The following is a 25267-nucleotide window of genomic DNA, read 5'->3' on the forward strand; positions in this document are numbered from 1 at the left end:
TGCCCTCTTGCTGAGAACGACAATCGGTCATGATCGCCATGTACGCAAGGTGACAGCTCTATTTTCGGTCATTAATCTTCGTTTCATGTGAGAGTTGTGGAGTTGTCGAATACATGTTTATTTATATACGTTTTGACGCTTGCATTTGAATAACAATTCCGGCGTATCGAGGACAGGGAGTGCGGGCGCGCCACAATGATAACGCATTGAGCAAATAAATGCGTTTGACGACATTCCGTATTTGAATTGCACAAAATGACATTTCCACAAAGAATGTATATTAGAAAAACTTAGAACTAAAAATTTAGAACAAAAATGTATTTACTATAGTATTACCAGGTTATACCTAAATCTGTCAAAACAATTTCTTTGCGTGTAAGTTCAAAAAAAAACTTGCAATTTAAAAAAAAATTATCCATATTTACTTACAATTTCAACAGTTTTGCAAGTACATATGCGAGTAATGATTAAATTTAATTTTATCAGTAAAAGAGATATTCATCTCATGCAGGTTATGGCCGTTCATATAGAAACAATTTATGCAATTATGCATCCCACACATTTTGCATTATAATTACTCAACTTGCATTATTCTTTGTGTCTGCACTTTACGATGCATTTCATACCAATTTAGGAAAATTGCTAAGCTTTTTGTGGTATTTCCGTTATAATTATATTACTTTTGTGCAGTCAGTGACTTTCATCAGAAGGTCTAAATAGGCAATAATAAAAGAGTCAAATACTACCATATCATCAATATGTTTTCAAAATTAATCGTAACGCAAGCAAACGTTTAATTTGGATCGTTAGGGAGAGAATGTCAATTAAAACGAAGCCATTGAATTTTATACCAAAAATAGAAATATTATCTTTTTTTATATGAAAATTCGTTATGAATAACAAAAAGCACTGTTACTTTTCTTCCGTTTGAAATATATTCTTGCATGCGGCGGCTACCTATCGTTCAATTTATAATAGGATCATATTCAAATGTCTGTAATCCCGAATACCTGCTGAAATTGCTGCTTATTGCTTATTATTGCTTATTGTTGACGTAGGCAAACAAAATGAAAATGCATCATTCTTCGCTTAGCTCCTAATGACATACAATGTAGGAATTGTAATAAGTTTCTATGGGACGCGGAACGTTCAATTGTTTACGTGTGCATTTTAGTTTACTCAGCATGTGCGTCGCATCGCTGGATTCAATTAATTCGTATTGCAAGTTGCAACTGCAAGCGCGACGGCGGGATGCCGGATGGACAAATTACGAATTACCAAATTGTCATCTTTGCAATCCCAGGACTTGGAATTGAAACGCAGAACGCTTTCGAACATTTGTTCGCAGCCAAGTAGTAAATCGAGGGATTTAATCGCATTTCAGTGTCATTTCCAAACAATTTGCTAAGTTCTTTAGCAATCAGGGGTTGAATTCGATCAATCTTACTATTCAAACAAATATTGTTTGCTTGTATCTAGAATTTGAAATATCAAAATAATAGTTTTTAAATTGCAGTTTGTAAACTGGCTGAAATGATTATGTTATAACTCATTAATCAAAATAATAATTCCCTCGGGAGTGGGACGTGTTACGTGTTACGTGATGGTGAAACTTGTTGCAGCTGCAATAGAGATAATTTCATGCCACAAGCTCGTCAACAACTATAAAGTCATTCATTATGTAACCGTCAACTTGCAATTTGCTTATATGCGCAAAGTTAGCCTCTAAGTAAGCCTGCATCAAAGGTGTCAACCTCTGACCATAATCAAAGTACAGCTATCCTTTAATACTCTCAACGCGTCTGAAATAACAATGGTGAACATTACCAACGTCTTTGAAAGCTCTAAAATATATTACTAACCTTTGTGGTACTTAGCTTTATTACATTGTTGGGAAAGTTTGCTTTTTTCTGAAAACTAAAAGTTCAACTTGTACCTACATACACGCATTAGCAGAAACGTGGTACAATTTGGTACCAACCTAGAGATATTACAAACGCCAAGCACGTAGCCAGCTATTGTGTCTCGTGTCGCGGTTATTGTTATACGTTCCCGTTATTGTTACGTTATATTATGTTATATGGTGGTGGTTTGACCGGGCTACGGCATGTTGGGTGATATCATCACAAAAGCCATATGTTCTGAAAGGATGCGGTATCGTCGTCACGTCCGAAGGATACAACTTACAACAGACCACAAGTTGCCGGCCTAATTAACCGCTGACTCGTCGTGGATTCCAGTTTCTGGAAAATTAGGACTCTGAAACGTGTTGTTAGGCGTCTACACTTGAGGTTAATCGACAACGACGATGATTTTTAGTTAGTGTAAGTTAGGTAGCTTATAGTCTTTCTGTACAATAATAAATTACAGATTTCAGTTGATTGAAAATACTAGATCATATATATGCAAGGTATAAATTTTGCGATTCAAGTCGATCTATGTCACCAGCACTACACTGGTTGCCAATTTACTCAGTTTCGTTTTCTATCTCTTGTGACCCCACAGCACCGCATGGGGTTAATAAATTTTGTCTGAACTAGGTCGTGCACGCGCCAAAGGAAAACAAGCAAATTTTTATAACTTGCTATAACTGAACTTTAAATTAGAATACAGAACTATTGCAAGGAAACTTTGGCTAACTTTATTTCAGACGAAGCTTTGGGCCATAATTCATAGTTCCAAAAGTATTTTTTCAAACACCGAACAAATTCTTAAATATTCTGTTAGTAGATCCAACTCACTTCAGAACTTTAATGTATTGGGAAATCATTTACAAATTGCCATATTTGTTATGAGTAACTCTGTTTCTGTAATCTTCAATTTAAATTATATTCATAGTTTTTAATTTATATTTTTGTTTGAATGTCAACCTACGGAATAAGTCCTCACCTGAAGAGTTGACAAATATGGCATATTTATTTTGCGGCAAATAAAACAAGAACATGCTACATGAACCAATTCACTGCCACACAAAACAAGCCATTATGTCTGTTTCATTTCATCAACATTAATCTAACGTGTCATTAACAAGTTGAATACTTTTACGTCTACCTGGGTAATACAATTAAATAATAGATTAGCCATCTCAGTTCTTGATGTCTTTTGCATTGAGATTTCTTCTTGCCCCAAGTTGGTATCTTCGGTCTCTTGTTTTCCTGTCTTACCCAATTTCCCCTTCAATTTCTAGTGTAAGGCTTGAAGTTTCAAGAAGAACTTCAAGTTACTGTTGTGTTAATTTGCTTTGATAGACGACTTTCAATTCGAAGTTGGTTCAACTCGTAACATCTCGAGAAGGGTTCGAAACGCGTGGAGGTTATGAAGAGTTTGAAGTATTATTGACTTACCGTTGATTCGCACCGTCGACATAATCGACAACTTTGTGTTTATCAAATTAAAACACTCTTAACACTCTCTTTCTCACATTGCCAATCTACTACTAATGCTGAGTTACTAATAGTTGTGATGATGTGGAAGACGTTGATAAATATAAGTCGGTGTTGCGTCGCAACGCGCCAATTCGACATGTGATTAATCATAGTGTTTGTAGAAATTGTTTTTTTTTTCACTTCTTTGGGGTCGCCTCGGATGTGGCTACAAAGTGTGATATGAGTAGCTTCATGCGGGAACACACGTTAATCGGCACATAAACAATGCCGGGAAATTGAAAGAAAAACTGTCAAAGAACCTGACATATTATCAAGCACCATCACTTATTTCAAGAGAAAAACAAAATGAAAAAGTATCAAAAACAGAAATTTTGCATTGATTTCCTAAATAATTGAAGTTTATTTGTGATTTGTTGAGCAATTGATTTGTTTGCCACCAGGCATCGTCATTAATTAAGATGATTGTTCGCGGTAAACAACTTAAATGTTTTTCATCCGTTTTCTACCGCTGTGGCGTTTACTTGAAAAGTTTGGTCGACGTATAGGACGCAAAACTTTTTAATTAGTTTGAGGTAATCAACTTACTTGGTAAATGCGTGGGTGCTATTCGCCAACGCGCGATGAAAGCATGTAACTTCTTTCAATGCATCATCCAACCTCACTGATGTGAAAACAAACAAAAAACAAATTCAGGCAACGTCAGGTACTCAGAACTCAGAATCCGCCGTAAAATCTAAACGATATGAGCAACATTCGTGTGCAAACCGGAGCCTTAAATGCTTAAGTAATTTCTTATGAAAATCTTGCCTAAGCTCATGCTCTCAGGGCGAGAGCTGCTACTACTCAAAGCACTTCAGTTTTTGTCATCTGTACGTGAAGTACATGTTCACTTTTACGATGTACCTTTATTTTTGACTCGTCTGCATAGGTTTGGATAAAAAGTTCTTAATGCGCCTGGAGACTCGAGCACAACGGATGTAAGATATGCCTGCGGTATCGAACGCATCTACCCCTCAGTGGGCGATTGTAGATAACGGGAATGTGAATCCGGCGAGAGCGCGACGTAACGGAGTCGCGTAGTCATAAATCTGGCGACAACGATTTGGGTCGAAACGCATTCTTATACTTATACATACGGTGATTGATTACAAAGAACTTTGCTCAACTTCGCAAAACAAATTCAATTTAACAATTTTAAGTGGTGCACTAAGAACGCGTTACCAATATCAATACTCATGTTACCAATTTGGGATGGCGAGCTGATATATGAACCAACATTAAATTTACATTTAGAATGTTCTTTATCAAGCCAAAAAGCAAATCTATAGAGATCAAGTTTGCTTCTTTTAAAGAAAATATATATTAGCGATGTTTTTCGTCATGTGAAGGCGACATAATTTTTAATATTTATATTTATTGTATTGATAATATAATATTATATTTCCAAGTAGTGTTCGAGCGAATTTCGAAGATTTCGAAATACAAAAGTTCAAATACAAAAACCTAAACGTGGAAATAGAATAGGAGTAGCCAAAAAAACCGCCTATCCACTTAATACTTAATATATTATTAAATGTAAGTCGAGGGCCTCGTTAATAAACAAAAATAAATAAATATTTTAAGTGATTTGTTTCATTGTTTGCAAACAAATCGAATTTCAACTTCACGGCTCGCTAGCTTATCAGCCATCCATGAATCCCGCCATTCCGCTCTTTTCGTTTGTTGTATCGTTCGACTCAACCGTTCGTTAAATCGACCCAATTATCCTAAACGATACTCACCGATTGAGGATTGTCGCACACGTCAACTTTCTGTCCTGAAAACCCCGGGCCGAATAAATGGAACGGAAAGAGTCCGGTAGGTCGTTGAACTAAATTCCAGTGTTGTCAGGTGGGGTGAGCTCATATATGTATATTATACGACTGTGGCAAGACGGGCTGTGAAAGTGGAGTATACGAGTACACACATTGACGTCATGGCATCACGAAGATCGATCGCCACCACCTGAAACTATCACATGCACATCGCAAGGGTATAACTTTGTTACGCGGTCATTTTACACTAACTTTATTGCTTCGATTAAACCGATTTTACTGAATTTACAAGAATTTTACACACACGTTCTCAAAGCAACCAAGTTGCAAATCTGCATTTGCAAACCAAAAAAGGTTCCTGTCTCTATTCTACTTATGCTTACCGGCCTCAAGTTTTATCATACTATACCAGGTTTTCGCTGCAAATTTACGAAATAAAACGACCAAAACATATAAATTACTACGTCATAATTTGGGTGCCAGAAAGAAATATTTATATATAGCCTGTGTTATTCATGACTGGAACATATCTAGATTCTTGCACGTTTCACGCTAGTGTACGGTAAGCAAATGAATATTTCAGTTGCGTTAAATATTTGATACTTTTAGGAATAGCCCACATAGCTGGACATCCAGAGTTCGTGGACATGTTTTTGTTGATTGGTTAAAAATAAATGAGCACACCACCAACCTACGAATAGCTTACAAAATTAATAATTCCACATAGGTACATTCAAATAAATTTTATACGTGCATGCATATATAAATACGATGTGGCAAAAAGGTACCTACTTAAATTTTATTTACGCATGTTATTGCATACAAGCGAATGGTTTTTGCATAGGTTTGAATAATTTTCAGTGCAAGATAGGAAGCTCTTCATTTGTATAAGTCAACTCGGAGGTTCTTGTGTTTTGTGTGAATGAATCGGTGCTATTAGAAAATGTCCCACATCGGCGCGCTCTTTCAAGTGATGCATTTGCACGAGTCATGCTTGACCTATATATAAATACCTACGCTACCTAAGGTTCTTACCTACGCAGATTTTATCACCTGGTATTGGAAAACGCAGGAAAACGGCACGGGAATGCGCAAATGTTGCAAATAGCATTCAATCACTACGACTTATGAACCGAACGTAAAAAGACCATATCCTTGAGTTTGTAAAGCGTTCCGAACTGCAGACGCGTGCAAAAACGAGATCGCAGAAATTTATGTTCCAAAATTAGTGAACGGCGCATATTTTCTGCAACTGGCTGCTGTTAACAACCAAGCATTCTGAAGTTTTAAAGTACATAAGCGGTCGTAGACTAGTGGTGTAGAATTTAACAATAGCTCTAAACGCCCCCAAACGATTTTCATTCGGAATTGCGTAAAATATATACACTGCTAACAGAATATCCAGCATGAATATTCATTGTGAAGATGTAAAATACCTAAATATAAAAAATCCCAGCACACAATGGCGCCACAGACGCCAATTTAAAATTCAACGTTTAGATAAGACAGACACGAACAGCAAAAATAGGTCACGTGCAAAATTAATTTGCAAACAATACCGGGAAGTTGACAGCAAACAAAGAGATTGCGTGCGCTCTTCCTTTTACACACTGTATTTATATTGCAGCCCAAATTTTTCATAATGTGATAAATTACCCAACCATCATCTTGACAAAAGTGTGGTCCTGGCTTTGTATGTGTATCTGGTAGAATGAAAAAGAACAACCAAAATGCAGGTTTTGCTTTTTTACACGCCACATTTGCCAAACATTTTAAATTCAGTGACAATAATCAATATGCGAACCGGGGCAAACACCATTTGCCTTTTTATTAGCGTTGTGCGTTTGAATCGGATTTGCAAATGAATAAATCCACAAAAGCAATTTCTGAGTTTAATCAAATAAAAACATATCGATATTACAAATTATAAATACTTGCGCTATATTTCATTACCTGCAAATTTTAAATTGCAGATGAAATAAAGAGCAAATTTCGTTGCTTCTTCGAATCAAATGTAACATCGATCTTGTATCCTGTTTTATATTTTATGTTTTGTTTGGATAAAAAGATTTTCCAGGGATCTTACAGCTAGCTTGGGGTGTTTTAAATCCTCAGTTCACCTGCCTGCACGTGAACTAAACGGTTTGCGAATCAGATGTGCTCTGAATGTGAAAGGAAGCTTCAAGTTCATATTCACTTTTGTTGTTCTCTGCGAATGTAAAAAATAGACGGCAGGCTAAGTCGGATATATATTAACCTTAAACAAAATGATGATCCCAATGTGTGTTTGTATAGATATTTTAAATTAACTGAACACAAATGTTGCAGAAATGCACTATTTTGTTTGTTTAGTCTCGAAGTGCTTCAAGTATTCTGCCTACAGCGTAGAAAAAAGATTGCTCTGGCTTAATTTTTGGGGAACCTTTCTTTTATCATTGTAATGCTACTTGTATTTCATTCGGAAACAGTGACGTATCTTCGATTTCAAATGAAACCAGAAACAAAAGGCAACAACAAAGAACTCCATATTTGAAACCACCAGGGATTCACCTTTTATTTTTGCCGTTTCGTATTTGTGGCTGCAGCTGTTGATAGAAATGCCAACCTGGGCAAACCCGGTGAATTTTTCGGTTGCATTACGGCACACTTTCTACCTCACGATCGTGCTACTCACACACCTAAAGATATTGATTTTTCCGATCATCTGGTCCTTGTGTGCCCACAGTTCGCATTCAGCGTTGTCTGTGCAGGCAAAGTAGCGCGTTCTCATCAGAAAGTTTTGTAAGCGCAAAGAGGGGAAATTTGCTTGACAAATATTATTTCAAGAAGATGGCGAACTTGGAATACAAACTGTGGTTATGACGCGTTAGATGGGCGATGAGGCGAATTGAGAGATATTGTGGAGAGTACGAAAAACAACAAAAAGTCTGACTGTTGCGTCATAAATTTTATTTTAGAAACGTTATTTACGAAATTAAAAGTGAATTTTGTAAGCATTCGCACAAATATGCGATAGTTCATTTGGATGGAAATAGATTATTTTTTCTACTACTTTTTTTCTACTTCTACTTTATTTCCACGTTTGAACTTGAACTTTAATATTTTAAATCTTCGAAATTCGCTCGCACACTACTGGGAAATTTATTACCATTGTAATAAATAATAATAATAATAAAATTATGTTAGAAAACGTTAATGTGACGCAAATATTTATTTTAGGCAAATATTTTGATAAGCAGCAGAGCAACCCGTTCAGTGCTCATGGACGTGCTCAGGAAATGCGACAACTTCATTCGCATTGTGTTCGTTCCAGAAGTGTCGAGGCGGTCACATGGAAAATTACGTAATTTAATGTGAAAATTGAACAGTGGCTTTAACTTTGCCACCACCACCACCATACATGCCTAGCACCAATGATCATGTCATATGCGTGCACCAAAATTTTCACCGAGAGCGAAGAAAATGACTTAATAATGATGTCGCTGCATTACTTACGCAGCAGCAACTATCTAGGTCCTTCTTATGGCCTTTCCGTGCTAGTCCATATCATAAAAATGTTACGACTTTCAGACTGATGCCAGTGAAAGACGGCGTCATCGGCATCACTGTTATTCACGCTTCCTATCTTGTCAAATCAATAATTTAGCAAATATGAACTATAAAACAATTAATACCTAATATGCACCAGATGTCGCTAATGTCGCTAAGATTATTGATTTACTGTAAATCTCAGTGGTTTAAATTATTTAGATAAACGTGAATAGTTATTAGTATTACAGCTAAACTACAATTTTATGTTGAAGCGCATATTGTAAAAGTGTAACATTCTTGTCTAGTCATGCGATTTGCTTGCCAAGGATATCATTCATTGAAACAATGGCTAAATAATAAATGATCGATGTGCGACCCAACCAAATACCCTCGTGCTACCACAGCAACCAGAAGAAAGTGAGAAATAAGCAATGAGCGCACGCTGAAGTTCTCTCCGTATAGAAACCAAGCTGAAGGAGCAGCTCGTGTAAAATATAGTAGTAATAGCAGACTCGTCAAGACGAGAGAACAATATATCCCGCAACGTCGAGCAGACGACGGCAGCAGGCGGCCGTTTGCTTCGAGTAACCATAACATACTATAACTGCTTGAGAAGACGTCATTTTATGAGTTTGTGACGAAACAACGGCCCGCTCCACGCAACAGAGAAACCACAATGCCACGCGTTTTCCAACGCGGCACCTTTGACCTTCGCAATGAAGTTGCTATCATATTCTCCCTTATACATTTCCGTTCTCTTGCAATTCGCTCGTCGAGAGGCATAAAGTGCTAGCAAGTCCCTGGCCAATGTCTCCATATTCAAAGCACTCTTGAACACGTCCAAATGCAATTTGATTTTAATTATTATTTATTACGATGTAAAAATATTAACGATTCTGTTCAATTGTTTTGGCAAAATATTACCTTGTTCAAATATCTTCAAACGTGATCAGGAAGCCATCGAATACTGTTGACGTTTAATATTGAATTACCATGGTTATGTTGTATTGAGTTGATTGATAGCATAATTCATGTGGGTGTACTAATTTCCTTTGGGCATTATTCACTGTTCAACTTCTGACCTTTACATCCAACAGATATTGACGCCTCAGTTTTCCTTCTCCCAACCGACAATGTGTGCGATGTATGTTAAATCAATAAATAAAACAGTTCAATTTAATATGTTTAACGCACTCCAGGCAACGATTTAGTATTCTTTCTTCATGGTATTCGTACTTGAACATCGTCAGTTATCTCAAGTTATGTTTGGCTTTATTCAGGCCGCGGAGAGAAGTTGCTTCATCCACGACTCCGAATGAAAGCACCCCTCGACTCCCGACGCTGAACTGTAAAACAAATGATTTACTATTCATAAGTTAATCTCGCCGACTGGCCCAGGCCAGCCAAAAATACAGATAAAAAACATTCGCGGGCGTATAAATAACGAACTAACGAAAAAAGAATGTAGCAATAAAATTATAAAAGAAAATTGGGTTTTGGATAAATTTTATATGTGTAGGATTTTTGGACGGTAAGAATAAAATGCAGCTATTTTTTTTGAAATTTTCCATGACAGCGTTTTGCATACCCTTACATTATATCCCTACTGCTTTTGAGGGATTCTTCGGAGTGCTTTTTACGACTGACCCTGGAGTCCATGCTGTTGTAAAAGGCAGTCCTTTGAATGACCTTGAAGTCCGCCAGTTTGTGGAGGCGGCATGAGAGAGTCCTTGGCGCATTCGCATCGCAACTTTTTGCAACTTTGGCTTGCTGCAAAGAGGGAAAAAGAAAAGTGTTATTTATTTATTCGATAGTTTCGCTGAATCTTCTTTAAGGATACAGCGAGTTAAGTTACGCGCGCAGCGTGTGTGAGGCGATGTGTCGACAGCCGCCGATATCTGTTGAAGGATGAAGAACGAGACATTCTGGCGCCGCAGCCGCCAATTGCCAGCTTTGCGCCTCAAATGCCTATATAACGCAAACCAGCATGAAGCTGTAACTGTATAGGATCATAAAAAGTATAGCGATGAACAAGCTGCGAACCGCTATAAAGAGTGTGAAATTCAAACCACAACAAACACTACCGATTAATTTGAAATAATATAGTAATGACTCTATATGAAATAATATTAGTATTAAACCTTATTAATGTTATAAATCCCAAAGTGAATTTTTGAAATTTCGAATACACATTTTCAAGAGTTTTGCAAAGAACACCGGTTTTGGTAGAAAATTATAATTTAAAGTAAATTAAGCAAGGAATGAAGATTGGTGTAATGAAACACGCATATTTAATATTTAAATAATTCAATCTGTGATAGATTGTGATTGCTAAAGTGCATACAAAGACTATTAATTAAATTTTTACTAAAAATTAGTTGTTGATACTATAACGACAACCCTGTTGTTATATTATATTTCACGGGTCTGTTGTGTGGCTTTTAGCTTGGCTGCATAAAGTTCACAACGCGACTCGCACGCGTGACATCGATTTTTCGTTATCGGCACTTAAAACACGCCATCGCTCTAACGCACACATTCAACACTTTTAAACAGTCACCACACTTGCACAATCACAAACTTTGCAAAATAGTAAACGAATGCGCACACTGTAATTCCCCTTGTCAGGTAATAAAATTGCATTTATTTGCTATAACTACTTATTACAACCGCTTCTTAGAATTAAAATTAGGAAAATAAATTAAAAGCGTCATATTATTAATATCCATTAATATTGTTATAACATAGAATTTAAGAAAGATTGTAGCATTTTAAAAGTTGTACATGTTTTTGAGGAACTTTATATGTGATGAAAGTTCTCGGGCTTTCCGGACTTCCGCCGGCTCTACTTCCAACTTACAGCTAGAAATGTCCATTTCCTAATATTCCCCAGTGTTTGCTGCTTAAAGTTTTTTGCTTGTATGTTTCAAAAACATTCGATATAATACATATTAATACTTTTACGCGTATATCACTGAAAAAGTTTTATTTCGTTTGAAAATCGCCTGAAGAAAACAGATCACACCAACTCTAAGTCCAAAAAGTTTGCTAACAACAATTCCGTAAAGAACAACAACATTCAGTAACTTCATAGGCGTTATACCATGTACAAGTAATAAGAATGGTGCAAACAAAGAGCTAATTAACAGTCGGAAGAAATGCAAATTTAAAACTTACTTTAGCTCAATGCGTTTTGCACTGTATAAACGCAATATGTCCGCAGTAATAAATTTAAATGAAATAAAAAAAATATAAATGCATTTGCTCTAGCGTGTAGGTTTAATTAACACCTTTGTATATTGCATGACTGCATAATTGAACGTAGGTTAAAATTATCTTCTCTAATGTGTGTGTTTTTTGTGATGCAATAGAGCCGAACATTGTAAAAGTTTAATTGCATAACTAAATTATCAGCTCAATTCTATCGCCTTTCGTGTGTTTCAATTTGGAATGCGCATCACGAACAACATTTATTGTGAGTATACTTGACGGTGTTTCATTGTAGACACTTACTTGTATCTAGGTACGGATAAAACTGTAGAATGTAAATTATTATTTATTTTATGTGTAAATGTAATTGGATATTTTAATTTTTAACAAAGTGTTCGATTACAATTTTATGTTTGGTGGGCAAGATAAAATTTGGATGAATTCAAATGAAGGTGTGCAAGGCACGAGGTTTTCTTATATTCAAACAATAGAAATTGCGCATTGCGCTTGAAATACCTTATATTCTTCAGCAACACTCACCTTAAAACAAAGGCAGTACAAGTATGATAAAAATGACAAAACTCAATTTAGGAATGCAAATTTGATTGTAACTCTATTTGAAGTTGATATTAATTGAACGGTGTAAGTTATAAACCCTGTGAATTGAAAATCAAATAATTTTAATTGGTTATTGTTTTAAAATATAGCGACGCTTTGTGCACAATTCAAATAAAAAGTAATTATATAATAATATTAAACCATAAGATAATTTCATATTCAGTTAAATTTGGACATGAGAGAGAAATTATTTGCTCGACGTCGAACAAAACATTATTCGTATATTCGTCGTCCCGGTAATGCGGATCATTACTCGAGTTCGGTCCGCTTCCACACTTTTACGCATTTCAAATTAATTGGGCACTGCGCTTTTCATTGAATCACAAGTGAATTACGTGTTGCTCAACCTCAAATTTCCTGGAATATCAGAAAATCCATTTTATCTCCTCTTGAAATTTGTACAAATATACGTTTCACCTACAAATATTCATTTGTAATTCAATATTTTAAATTTTCAATTATTAAACTCGAAAACATCCAAAAGATTCTCATTTCTTTAGTTCGAAATTTACTTTGCATTGTTTTGTGCTTTAATTGAGTAATGGCATTCTCTACGGCATTTCTCAAAAAGCCCATGAAACAAAGGGAGTTAATTGATTACCGATTGCCTCGTCAAGTTCATCATCATTAGCCCGCAAAGGCGTTGTACCCATTAATCGCGTCCCAGCTTCGATTCGAGTTTACGTACGAAATTAAAAGCGGTTCGTCTAACTTAACGAGTCTCTGGTGTGATGCAAGTTATTGCATTGAGAAGGCAAGCACAAGGCAACAAGGAAACAACAAAAAATGAGCATAGTGAACAAAAGATAACTCCGGACGTTTCACATCATTAACGTCGTCTCGGGAGCATTGTAACAATGAAAAATTAGTTGTATTGTAATCAATCTAACTTTTTCAAACGGATATTATCTTACATTTTCAAGAATTTAGCTAACTTCGTTTTTAATCATGCTCATGTGTATTTGTTGATGAACTTTGTTGCCTTTCTTTTTAAATATTACTTTTGCAATAGCGCAAAATAATTTGACTATAATTATATTGGTTACAAATAAATAGTTACGATTTATGATTATCATATTGGAAAAGCAAAATAGCTTAAATCATACTTAATACCGATTGCCTCATCGATTATTCAGGGAATTGGCAACCGAGCAAGGCGTGCAATCATATTTTACTTTTATTTTTTAAATTGTGAGCTGGTGGAAATGCGCGTTGCGACTTATGAAAAATTCATTTTTGCACTTTTATAATGTTCGTTCACTAAAAAATTCTTTATTGGAAACTAGTACCGTAAAATCTGAGACAAAATACAAAGTAAAAACTGTAAAATTCAAAGCGCAAACATTTATTATCCAGTTTTTAAAAATTAAAATCAAAATGGCTTTAAAAATAGTTAAACACATTTGGATTTTTTACTGTAATTCTTGTCATTTTGCTTGTCGTAAATACCATGAATTATTAAATCAATTGTCATGTTATTAAATTTCTAATTAATAGCACTTCCTCATCTCCGATGTTTCAAATGGCACATGCTCAATCTTCCGATATAGGAAGGATATCCTATAATATGTATGCGGCCATCTTGGAGTCTCTACTTTAATGCCATAATATTTTCTTTCTTTTGTGTCCGCATATTTTTATTTTATGTTCGCGATTCTTATAAATAACTTGCTGAGGTTTACGATTAGGCGACTGTCATTTGGTTTGCTCGCTTTTCTTGTGGTTTTGCCGATGAATATAGCAAACGGAAATGTGCTCTCGTAAATTTGTGTCCACTTAGCTGGTTGCCTGGCGCGGAGTGGAAGATTTAAGACAATAACATTAAAGAAAGACAATGAAAAAAACGGTCAACGGATGCATTTATAAGGCGTAGCTCGTATCTCAACGTTCAATAAATGTCATGTCATCGGTAATAAACTACTAGATCATTTTGTCGCATTTTACGAGCGGGTTTTGCATTGTTCTGCAATTTTGAAGTAAAAAAATGTGTAAACACTGTTGTTGTTTTTTTCATCTTGAGTTTTGTTCAACGTCTTACACAAAACATTAATAAAATAAATTAGAAGAAGTTTACGCTTTCCATGCTCTTCGACATAAGAGGAAACTTTTAAAATATGATCTTTATTTTATTTGGTTTATTTGTATATATAATGTTTATTCTTCTTCTTGAAAGTTACTGTACCTACACCTATCTCTCTTCCATTTTTTCATCACTCACTTTCATGCTGTTGGTGGAATATTATCCTGGCCGTAATAAATTACATTTACAAATGCTGCCCGCTTTATTTTCCTCGGTTGTTCAGAGTTGAAATCGGAGTCAGTCTAAGAAGACTAATGCGCTGACAAATCTACCAGACTTCATTCATTGTATTCTTGTACGTTCGTAGTTTTTTTATGCAAACTTACTTGGGGACTAGTAACGGTAAATAACAAAGATACGTAAGTCGTGTGAACAAATCCAAATGGATTTCATCGAAAGCCGAACGGCGCAACAAAAAGTTTCATATCACTTCTCAGACGCCTGCGGTGACAAATACGGCGCTGAGGGCTGCTTTCAGCGGCACATCACCTAGCGGCGGTAAAAAGTGTGGCACAAATTTTTATGTGGATTTGTATTGCCGATTCGAGCATAGGTATACTGATGACCTTTAAAAACCAGCGAAGGCGGAAATACAAGTACGCCCAAATGTATATTGCTTTTCGTCATATGAATTTATTCGTTTTAACATATACTGTTATGTCATGAACAAAAACAAAAGAAAATCAATATTTTCCAGTTGAATAATTTATAAATGCAAATATGATTTTGAAAAATGAATGAAAGTCACAGAAAATACTGTCTGACATTTGTATTTACAATTTCCCTTGCGATCTGAGCGTTTTTTTATTGCAATGCAAAGACGTGGGATATAAACGTGTATTTTCCATCTTGTTACAAATCGTATTTTAGAAAATCCCATTCCATCAGCACCAAAAGAATATCAAAACAATGAAATTTTAAAATATTATATTAAAATGAGCATAAATTATTCAAAGGATGTCTTCTTGAAAATAAAAATTATGTAGATAACTTCCTATAGTTAAATTTTAAAAGTAGTAGAACTTCTATTGTTGAAAAAAGTATTCCCAAATATGAATCCTCACAAGATATTTTCTAAGCTTTCAAAGTATGCGAAATTTAGAAAATTATATTTTTGTTATGGCTGAATATTTAATATAATTTTTCCAATAGTAACATTTAAATTGAAACACAATAATTTTTGCACTTGCTTCCTTAATTGTAGAACATAATAATAAAATCATATTTGTTTGTTCTGTTTCAGTCGTTATTACACGATCAACACTTACTTCTCAAGCGATAAGCGATGTTATGGTAACGTCGATAACGCAAAGTGGAGAACCTATTGGCTCATTTTATACCACCGATGGTAGCGAAGAATCATCGAGTAAATGTGCATCGCATCAATACAAAAGCCAATTTAGAGTTGGCGATGAAGAAATCGTGGTTAACTGGACGATTCCAAAGCCTATACACATACATAATCCGCAAACAAATATTAGTTTTGTGTAAGTATACTTTTGTATATTCTAGCTGTTTTTGTATTTTTCACAAACCCAAATTTATTTTAATTCTGTTTGTATCGTTAACTTTGTAATTTAAATTTGTTAAAAAAGGAGAACTTTGAACTTAATTAGCATTCGTGCAATGTCTGTTTTACATTGTTTCTTCAGTGGTCGACTACATTTTAGAACCGTGTTAGTGTGCTACTGGAATGATTGTATTGAATTTTGGCTTTTACGCTTAATGCGGTGTCCGTTGGGTCGTCAGAGAGCCGCAAACCCTCGGTGCTTTGCATATTCATACTGCGTTGCCGCGGCCGTAGTTGCGACACGTGCAACACGTGTCTCTTATACCAGTTGAACAAGTGCGCGTCGCGTCAGTTGAGAGTACTACACGAATAAACGGTGGCGGTGCTCGCCACCAACCGAGTGCAAACCGAAGAGATAAATGATTTTGAAGTTATAAGTTCAAGCGTACTACAGGATTCAACAAGTTTAGAAGAAGAAGAAAAAAAAAACAATCAACAGAAGCAGAAACTTGCATGTGACTATTAGAGTCACATTTGCGCTTCTTATTTTTATAATGTTAGTAATTTTTTAAAATAACATTGACTGTTTAAAATTTTTAATTATTTTACAGATTTTATTCCATTTTAATCTATGAGTAGTCGTGTTGAATGCACCACATTGTTGATGTTAACTTACATCACTTGAATTCTTCTTTTCGACAATTTAGATTCAATTTGCGTTATAAGATTTGGCATTTTCTGACGCATTTTCCGGCTTTGGTGGCTTTGCACACCCGTGGTAATGAATAAATTGGGTGAAATGGGCAAACGCCACCGCACGTTTGATTGGATGATTGATTGATTCTATTCAATCTGCCAGGAAGCTCTGTCCAGAATAATGAATAATCTGCTACTGAATGTTTTTCTACCCTCAGAGTAAAAATACAGTTAACAACAGCGTATTTAAACCAAAATTGTTAAAATTAATTTTAACCATTTTCTAAATTAATGTAGACTATTGGCAGGCTCGCGTGGCGATGTGCATGCTGAGCGTAAGCTAATTCGAGTCGTTGCTGATTCCATGTCTCCTTGTCGGCTTGTAAAGCCCGAAGCGTAGTTGCAAACACAAATAGATTACAAAAGCGAACCACAGACGCCGATCTGCATTAGAAAGCCATACTCGTGAACCTTACCCTCTCACATTTTCACTCCACATAATTGTTTATAATAGGCTCGGTTGCTTTGTAATTAAAATTAATTACGAACGCTGTTTATTCTGCATTATTTTCCTTCTATGGTAAACATTAAATGCGTTAAAGTTTGTTCCAAGCATAATTTGCACGAACGCGCCTCTATACGTCTAATGTTTATTAATTAATTTCTGCATCTTTTCCAGGCTGAAATACAGAGATTCGAATGCTGCAAGTGATTCCAATGTTCGAGTTGTTACGCTACACGTGGCGGTCATACAAGGTAGAGTAAAATTGAATTATTTTCCACAGTGTGAGTGAACGCTGATGAAAATTTAATAACAGGTTTCAAATGATATTTTTTATGAAATTTTAAATATTCATGAACTGAATGTGAAAAAAATTGCTGTGTGAGTGTTTGTTTTGCATATTTTTGGAATGTGTGCTTGCAGCATGTCAATTGTGGTTAAAAGCAACGGAGCGTACGGTGGCGTGGCGCGACGTACCAGCAGGCAACGATTGTGAAGTGGTCTTCCCGGGCGGTCACTCTACAGGCCATGGCATCGTCATCGAGATGATCAAATTGAATACTCCGTGTGCTAAGGGGTATCTCCACTTTGCTGGCACGAACAACACACAGAAATTGTCCTCACCCAGTTACCGCAGTCATCGTCAGGCGCGTTTGTGCGGTAAACTGGAAGAGCTCCCCGAAGCAGATCGACACATCTACTTTCCATCGGCACACAGCTCACCTCTAATGTATATTCACGGATCACCCATATTCGTTCTCTCATATCATCTCGTCGATTATTGTTACAATGTGACATTTACAACGCGCAATGGTACATTTGAGTTGCGTCCCACTGCGAGTGGTGAACTTGAGTGTACCTTTAAGATCAACTTACCATACGGCAATCGAGTAGCCTTAACGCTTCAATTTGGTGGGGATGTGACGACTGTGACCACAGATCGTCCATTATGGAAAAATAATTCGAGTGGATGTACAGGATTATTGGTGCGTTTACAAGATGGTCCATCGTTATGGTCACATTGTAATCGTCCTGGCGACGCTCAGAAAACTGTGGAGGTGGTATCCAGGGCCAATAAGGTTACGCTCAAGGTGACAGTTCACAAGGGTGCTGGCAGTCAATCGCTCGGAATGAGTTTAGGGTATCGCGCCCAACCGATCGAGGAAATGGTTGGGGCATGTGGGTTTGGCTGGGTTGCGCTACGGCAATTTTGCGTGTCTGCTATGGAGGGCGCACGATTGCCATGGGCGCAGGCCGAAATGGAATGTGCCCGCAAAGGGGGCCATTTAGTCAGCATACGCAACGAGCACGCACAAGCACTAATCGACAATTTGTTGTTAAACAGGTACAATACTTCAGTAGCAAATTCCAAACATTCTCGACCGCCTGTCCCAACTACCTTTCAACATGTATCATGATATTTTAGTAAAACGTACTTTATTTACGTTAAATGATCAAATTTCATTTTTAACAAACAAGATACATTTTACATTCAATCTCTTTATCCTTTTTATTTTCCATAATAAAGAATGCCGGCATAAAAGAAAAAAGAAAAACCTACGGCATGACACCCACGGCCTGAAAAACAACAGTGTATACTGAATACCTCACTCACCCTAGTAATTTATCAACGCGATTATGCAAATTTGGGAGTCCCTCGTGCAGGGTTTGACTCATACCTATACTTTTTCCCTTTATTGCTATTTGTCCTTTCTGTACGTTGCACCATCTAGGTTACAATTTGAAAAGGTTCTAATGCTTTGCATTGCAGTAATCATCATTATAATGCATTTTTTGATTTTGATTACTTGCTATTATAAACATATTTTTTAGTAGAATACATCTTCATTATAATAGTTCTTCCAGTCATTTGCTTCACCAGGCTTACCAAATTATGGTCAAAACCTTATTTATACTAAAAATAAGCAAAACTTGCGACGGGACGTGTGAAAAATCTCTCTTGGGCATTTGGTAGTCGTAATAACCGCCGCACTAATGGCCCTCTATCCCAATGTCCGTCTGCGTAGTCAGTGCCAAGTGCCGAATGGCGTGCCTGGTGGTTATTACTCCAAATTGCAATTTCTCTCAGTTTTCATCTAAATCCTGCAGTCTATCTACAACGGAAAGTTACTTTTTTTTTACAAACTTTCAACATCTATTATACTATTGTGACCTGTATTGCGCTATGGAAAGAAACCATTTTATTCTTGAACCATTTATAGAAAGTGATTGAAAACTATTAACTGAAAATAAACAAATTTATGCAATTAATGCTAATGATATGCATAGGGCAACTTAAATGTCTAATCACAACTATTATTTTATGCAAAACTTTCAATTCGGCATAGATTAAAGATCTCTTTCGTACCAATATTCCACAGGGATTTTAAGGAGTATCCCATTATTTCCTTATTTACGTAGGATTGTTTAACATCAGTTAAATTTAAATGAACTAGTACAAGCTATGATTGATTAGGAAAACAAAACCGATTAGCATATAAATTGCCCACATAGCAATTAGCAGAATGAAAAACTGAATTTGGTTTTATTAAAAAGTTTTGTGGAAAGCATTGCATTAGTTTCTTTCATCTATTTACGTTCTTCACCAAGAACACCCATTCACCATATTCTCTCTTTAGTTGTACTTTACGTGTTTCGTGTAAAGATTTACGGACTTGGTGGAGGTGTCAGTCAATGGTAACATTTTTTTACTTCACTTGCGTTCTTGCTAAAGGATTTGAATGTATTCTGTGTGTTGTGTAAGCTCTGCAAATACGAGCGTCTAAAAGCGTCTTTAAAAAAAATAGTCGGTAAAACACCCTCCTGCTTAACCAACAGACGCATTGACCTAACAAGCAGAGTAAACTTTTATTTCGGGATACCGACTCGAATATTTATAACTTGCACTTTCCACTCGAAGCAATCAGTGAATAAACCACTCGCAGGCCACTTCCGTATCCATTGAATCCAATCTGCTTTATTTGACTAATACAGTCTTGGGGGTAAAAATACTCCAGAATTTATTTCAGGTCCTGAAAAAAGGAGAAAAGTGTTAATGTTTTGTTTGTCTATATAGTCCCGGTTACAAGGAAAATAACGCATATTGGATAGGTGCGTCGGACCGAAGCCATGAAGGAGACTTTCATTGGTCTGATGGATTACCATTTTCTTTTACAAGTAGGTGGAGTAAGCCTTAATTGATGCTCCTATTTAACAACAAATAGTTTACCAATGCTTTAACCTTATGTTTTACTAATGCCTGATACAGATTGGTTTCCCGGGTGGTCTGAACATTCCGATTACAATCGACAGCCCAACGATGATGGTCTCAGCGAGCAGGACTGCGTAGAGGTTCGGCGGGTATATGCGTTGCCATCGTCTTCAGGTAGTCTTGCCGCTGGCTACATGTGGAACGATCGCGATTGCTCCACGCCAAATTACTTTATATGCGAACGCCTACAGAACGACGGTAATTTACGAGCAGCACAAAACTAATACGTACCGTGGCATTCACTATGATTTATCTTTCCATCGCCGTTTTCCATTTGGTTTTTGCCTGCTCCACGGTGACGGTGTGCGAATCTGGCACCCTGGGGTCGAATGCTGTAGAACCGCTAGAGGAAATCTGGGCGCCGGATTGCAATCGCACTGTGGTCCTCTCCAGGCAGCAACCACGGGCCGCCGTCTCGAGTCCGGGTTTCCCCCGCCAATATCCAGACAACGCTGACTGCGACACCGAGATTATCGCACCGCCCGGCTACCGACTTGTGCTGGATTTTGAGGAGCTTGTTATCGAAAATGAACCATCGTAAGTATGAGTATGCTTATTAATAGTGCGTAAGATTATTCTGAACTGTAGTAAACTTGTATAATCCTCGTATTGCGTGTGTACCAAATATCTATCAAAATGCAAAAGTTCTGCTTAATAAGCATGCCATTTACAATTATGTAAAAAAAAGCGCCTTGAATTTTAAATTTTTAAATTTTAAAACTGAAAAGTATCATTCTCAGGATTTAGGCAAAACTAAACTATGCAATTTGGTGCACTAATGTTTCAGTCCATAATCTAGCACAATAGCTATTATTGTTTTATGTTGGTGTGGTATATTGAGGAAAAAAAAATTTGTATAACAATGTTTTAACGCATATTTAACTTTTTAGCATTAAAACGGTTAAGTTTTCAAGTTTGTCTTTCAATTTCTCATTTAGTTTGCTAATATTTCACAGTGCTATAAAAAGATGCATAAAAGTCTGAAATCTGAGCAAGTTTGTAAAAGTTACAAGAAGGTTACGCGCGTAGGTGCGTCTCGTAAATTCTAGAGTTATTAAATACAACGTCTGGGACGTTATTGCAGCGTGAGGTTGTAACCCAGGGTAGAGACCTATGATTTTATACTACGTGTTCTTATAACTTTTCATACAATATTTAATGCTACAATGTAACCTTTCAAAGCCATTACTAGTTTAATTTATAACTACTGGTTGGTACAACGTCATTTATTAAATATTTTTACTTTGTACATCAGAAATATTTGCAAAAATTGTCAATATTGTCAATAGATAGTGGCTGGGCAGCCTTTCACTAAACGATCTTGCAAATATACTACTACCATTTCTTCAAATAAAATAAAGAGCGGAGCTCACTATACGATTTTGTTTTCAATGCGTTTTTCTGGTGTTTTGATAATAATTTAATAATATTTGCGTATTTCAGCTGCAGCTATGACTATTTAGAAATAATGGAGATCATGCAAAATCACGCAAATAGCAATGGCAGTAGCAACCACAGTGTCGGGGTTGCCATCGCCACCGTTGGTGAAAGTGATCATAAAGTCGGCGAGACGTCGTCCCGACGCCTCTGCGGCGACTGGAGCGCCAAGCTAAAGTTGTTGCGACACGTGAGTCGTGGGTCGCGCCTCAAGCTTAGATTCAGCTCGGATTACTCTCATCATTATGGTGGGTTCAAAGCGCGTGTCTCAATGGAGAGCGGTAAGAGCTACAACTTAATTGCCGAATAAATAAATGCACCTGACTCTAATTTCTTTATTTTCACATTACGCTTTAACTATATTACTTATATTTATATGTCACTTTCCCATATATGCATCTTCTAAAACTGTTCTATTCTCATTTTGTTCTCTCTGAATGAAAGCGGAATTTGTAATCGCTAGTTAACAATTTAATTTGCACATTGCAATTTTTGCACTTTGCATCAGCACACGGCACATACTCATTAAAGTCCTGATCACAAATGAAATGCAAACAACTAAAATTACGTCGTTCACCGTTTGTGTACGTTATGATGTTATGAAATCGCACAATTTTTCCTGCAGCGATGCGTCTCTCGCAACGTGCAGGTAAGGATGGTTCAATATCATTTGCTAGACTGTGTGTGCTTCCTGATATGCGCTTCTACTTGGGAGTGAAAATAAAATTCCTACCCCTTTTTGGTTGCAATATATAGCTTCATTTCAATTACATTTTATTTATATTTATTTATGATTTTTCTATTTCACAAATATTTTGTTAATATTTTATTGTCAAAGCACCAAACAAACTTGATCAACATTAATGTTGCAAGTTTCCATTAGATCTATCTAAATTACACATAGCATGGCTTTTTTTGTGATACACAACTCAAATCAACAAACATTGCATACTTCATGACATTTTTATTTCAAATAATTTCACCTGCATCATGCTATTAATAGAGAATGATGGTCTTAAATCCGCTTCCCGTTTTATGACACCGATTGTTACATCTGGATAGCTTTGCGACTTGAAATTTTGACGTACATGTAGATATAGCAATTCTCGTAAGCCCTTTTGCAATATTTCTAATGGATTTGCTTTCCTTATGCATATTTTATATATTGTGCTAGCAGATTGCAAGGTGTCTTTCAAGGGCAATTGCGTGTATGAGGTATCACACAACAAATTTATAATAACTTTCTATAGGCAAAGAAAAAATATACAACTATAAAAATTTGGGGAGGGGGAATAGCTCCAATATTAAATTTAAATCAGGTTAGGATTCTTTTCTTGTTCTATTAATAATTCGACAATGGCAAATTTAAATCGTTATTTTTAAAATTACCTCATGATTTACCCGATTATTGTGAATGCCAGTTAAATATTGACATTTTGTTCATTTAATTTAGCGCTGCAATGTTCTGATGATCGCTGGCAGGTCTTCAATCACTCGTGCTACTTATTCGTGCCATTTCCGGAGGTAAACTGGCCCACGGCACAACAGATTTGTCGAGGAAAAAATATTCGCGCACAACTCGCCTCAGTCCTCTCACCGGAAGAAGAGCGTTTCATTACAACCAATATTCGCAAGATGTCAGAATATCGCACAAGCGGTCGGTACTGGCTGGGTGCAAATGCTATCGAAAACGACGGCACCTACAGCTGGAGTGACGGCAGCCGCATGAACTACATGGGCTGGCTGCCCGGAGAAAATCGACATGAAGCAGACGCCCGCTGCTTAAGTATGCAATGGACACTCTCGCCCACCCCGATGCTGCCCAGTGGTTTATATTGGAAAGGTCAGAAATGCGACCAAGTTGGTGGCTACGTTTGTAAGCGAGCTACCCTGATTTCCGGCCAAGGCATCAATTTTAACAAAACAGTTAATGGCTCCGAGGGCAAATTGGTCACCCCAAATTATCCTGGTAACTATCACAACAACCTAGATTTTACAGTACGAATTGTTGGACCAGAACGAACGAGGATTGTGATACACTTCGAAAAATTGGACCTGGAATCACAAATTGAATGTCTTTACGATTACGTCGAACTGAAAAGTTTGAACAGGAATGGCAAACATCAAACCGGCCAAAATGAAGCTGCGGTTAAATGGTGTGGGAATCACGAAACTGACATGAATCGCTTTACTTTTGTGTCCGATGGAAACGAAGTCCAACTACGATTTCACTCTGATTATTCGATCACATATGGGGGTTTTGCACTTAGTTGGCATTCAGTGGATATTTCCAGTTGCCCGGTGCGCACTTTGACAGCTAAAGAGGGCGTTGTAGAGTCACCAAACTATCCTAATTTTTTGTTAGCCCGCTTGAATTGCACGTATACTATTACTGCGCCACCGGGTCGACGAGTTTGGCTCAACTTTGAAGACGTCGATGTAGACTCGCCGGATTATGATGATGAAACACGATTGTATTTAAATCTGGGCGAACATGTTCAAACGTTTAGACCATTTCAAACCGACGAGCTTGTCACTGACGGTAGCTTTGTATCAAACGGCAATTCGCTTAAAATTCGCCTGGTAACCAAAAATCACCCAAATGGCAAAGGTTTTCGTGCAACATACAAAACTTTAACTGTCATTGAAGTGGAGAAAGTCATCCAACTTAGCAATGTTACTGCTGGAATTCTGCTGAACTTGAATTATCCTGACAACGCCCCACATAATGCTGATGTAACGGAGCACTTTATTGCACCATTTGGATACCAAATATCTTTAGAATTGTTCCATTTGAAGCTGAGTGAAAATAATTGCAATAATCGTGGAATGATCGAAGTGCATGACAATTATGCTGACGTTAACGGAACATCATGGTACTTATGTTATGATGAAGATCAAAATGATGAAGAAGATGCCATTATTCCAAAAGCGCCTATCGCATTGACGTCTTTCTTAAATACTCTGCATTTACGACAAAAACATGGCATGCTAGGAATTCCATTGAATGGAACCCTACGTGTTCATCCAGATTTAACGCACATGGAAAAAATCATAAAGCACAATTCTGAGTATGTCGAAAGCTGCCGACCAAACCCCTGTATGCACGATGGAAAGTGCGTACACAACGGAACACAAAAAATTTGTCAGTGCCTTAAACACTTTACAGGTATAGTTTATTAAAATGCTTTAAGATAATTTTAAATATTTGG

At 36.7% G+C, this 25267-nt stretch overlaps 1 protein-coding gene and 1 long non-coding RNA gene across 7 annotated transcripts in view; one reads left to right on the forward strand and one right to left on the reverse strand.

The window, feature by feature from the left end:
- The window catches only part of LOC135794859 (uncharacterized), a 43749-nt gene that overhangs the window by 10914 nt on the left and 7568 nt on the right, over positions 1-25267 (forward strand). For 5 of the 6 annotated variants that reach the window (XM_065306323.1, XM_065306327.1, XM_065306325.1 and 2 more), the window contains exons 2-10: positions 15883-16126; positions 17525-17601; positions 17771-18692; positions 20424-20524; positions 20616-20816; positions 20957-21155; positions 22062-22336; positions 22681-22704; positions 23509-25224. In XM_065306323.1, the coding sequence (XP_065162395.1) occupies positions 15883-16126; positions 17525-17601; positions 17771-18692; positions 20424-20524; positions 20616-20816; positions 20957-21155; positions 22062-22336; positions 22681-22704; positions 23509-25224 (3759 nt within the window). The remainder of the gene's footprint in view (positions 1-15882; positions 16127-17524; positions 17602-17770; positions 18693-20423; positions 20525-20615; positions 20817-20956; positions 21156-22061; positions 22337-22680; positions 22705-23508; positions 25225-25267) is intronic. The other variant, XM_065306324.1, reaches the window with a different exon arrangement.
- The window catches only part of LOC135794864 (uncharacterized), a 28769-nt gene continuing 23261 nt past the window's right edge, over positions 19760-25267 (reverse strand). Inside the window, exon 4 of the long non-coding RNA XR_010548971.1 lies at positions 19760-20379. This is a non-coding gene — a long non-coding RNA (uncharacterized lncRNA). The remainder of the gene's footprint in view (positions 20380-25267) is intronic.

The sequence above is a fragment of the Atheta coriaria genome, unplaced genomic scaffold (assembly GCF_025399875.1).
Source record: "Atheta coriaria isolate IRGN ID8LTWV9N9 unplaced genomic scaffold, Caltech_Dcor_3.1 hic_scaffold_6_pilon, whole genome shotgun sequence".
NCBI lineage: Eukaryota > Metazoa > Arthropoda > Insecta > Coleoptera > Staphylinidae > Dalotia > Dalotia coriaria.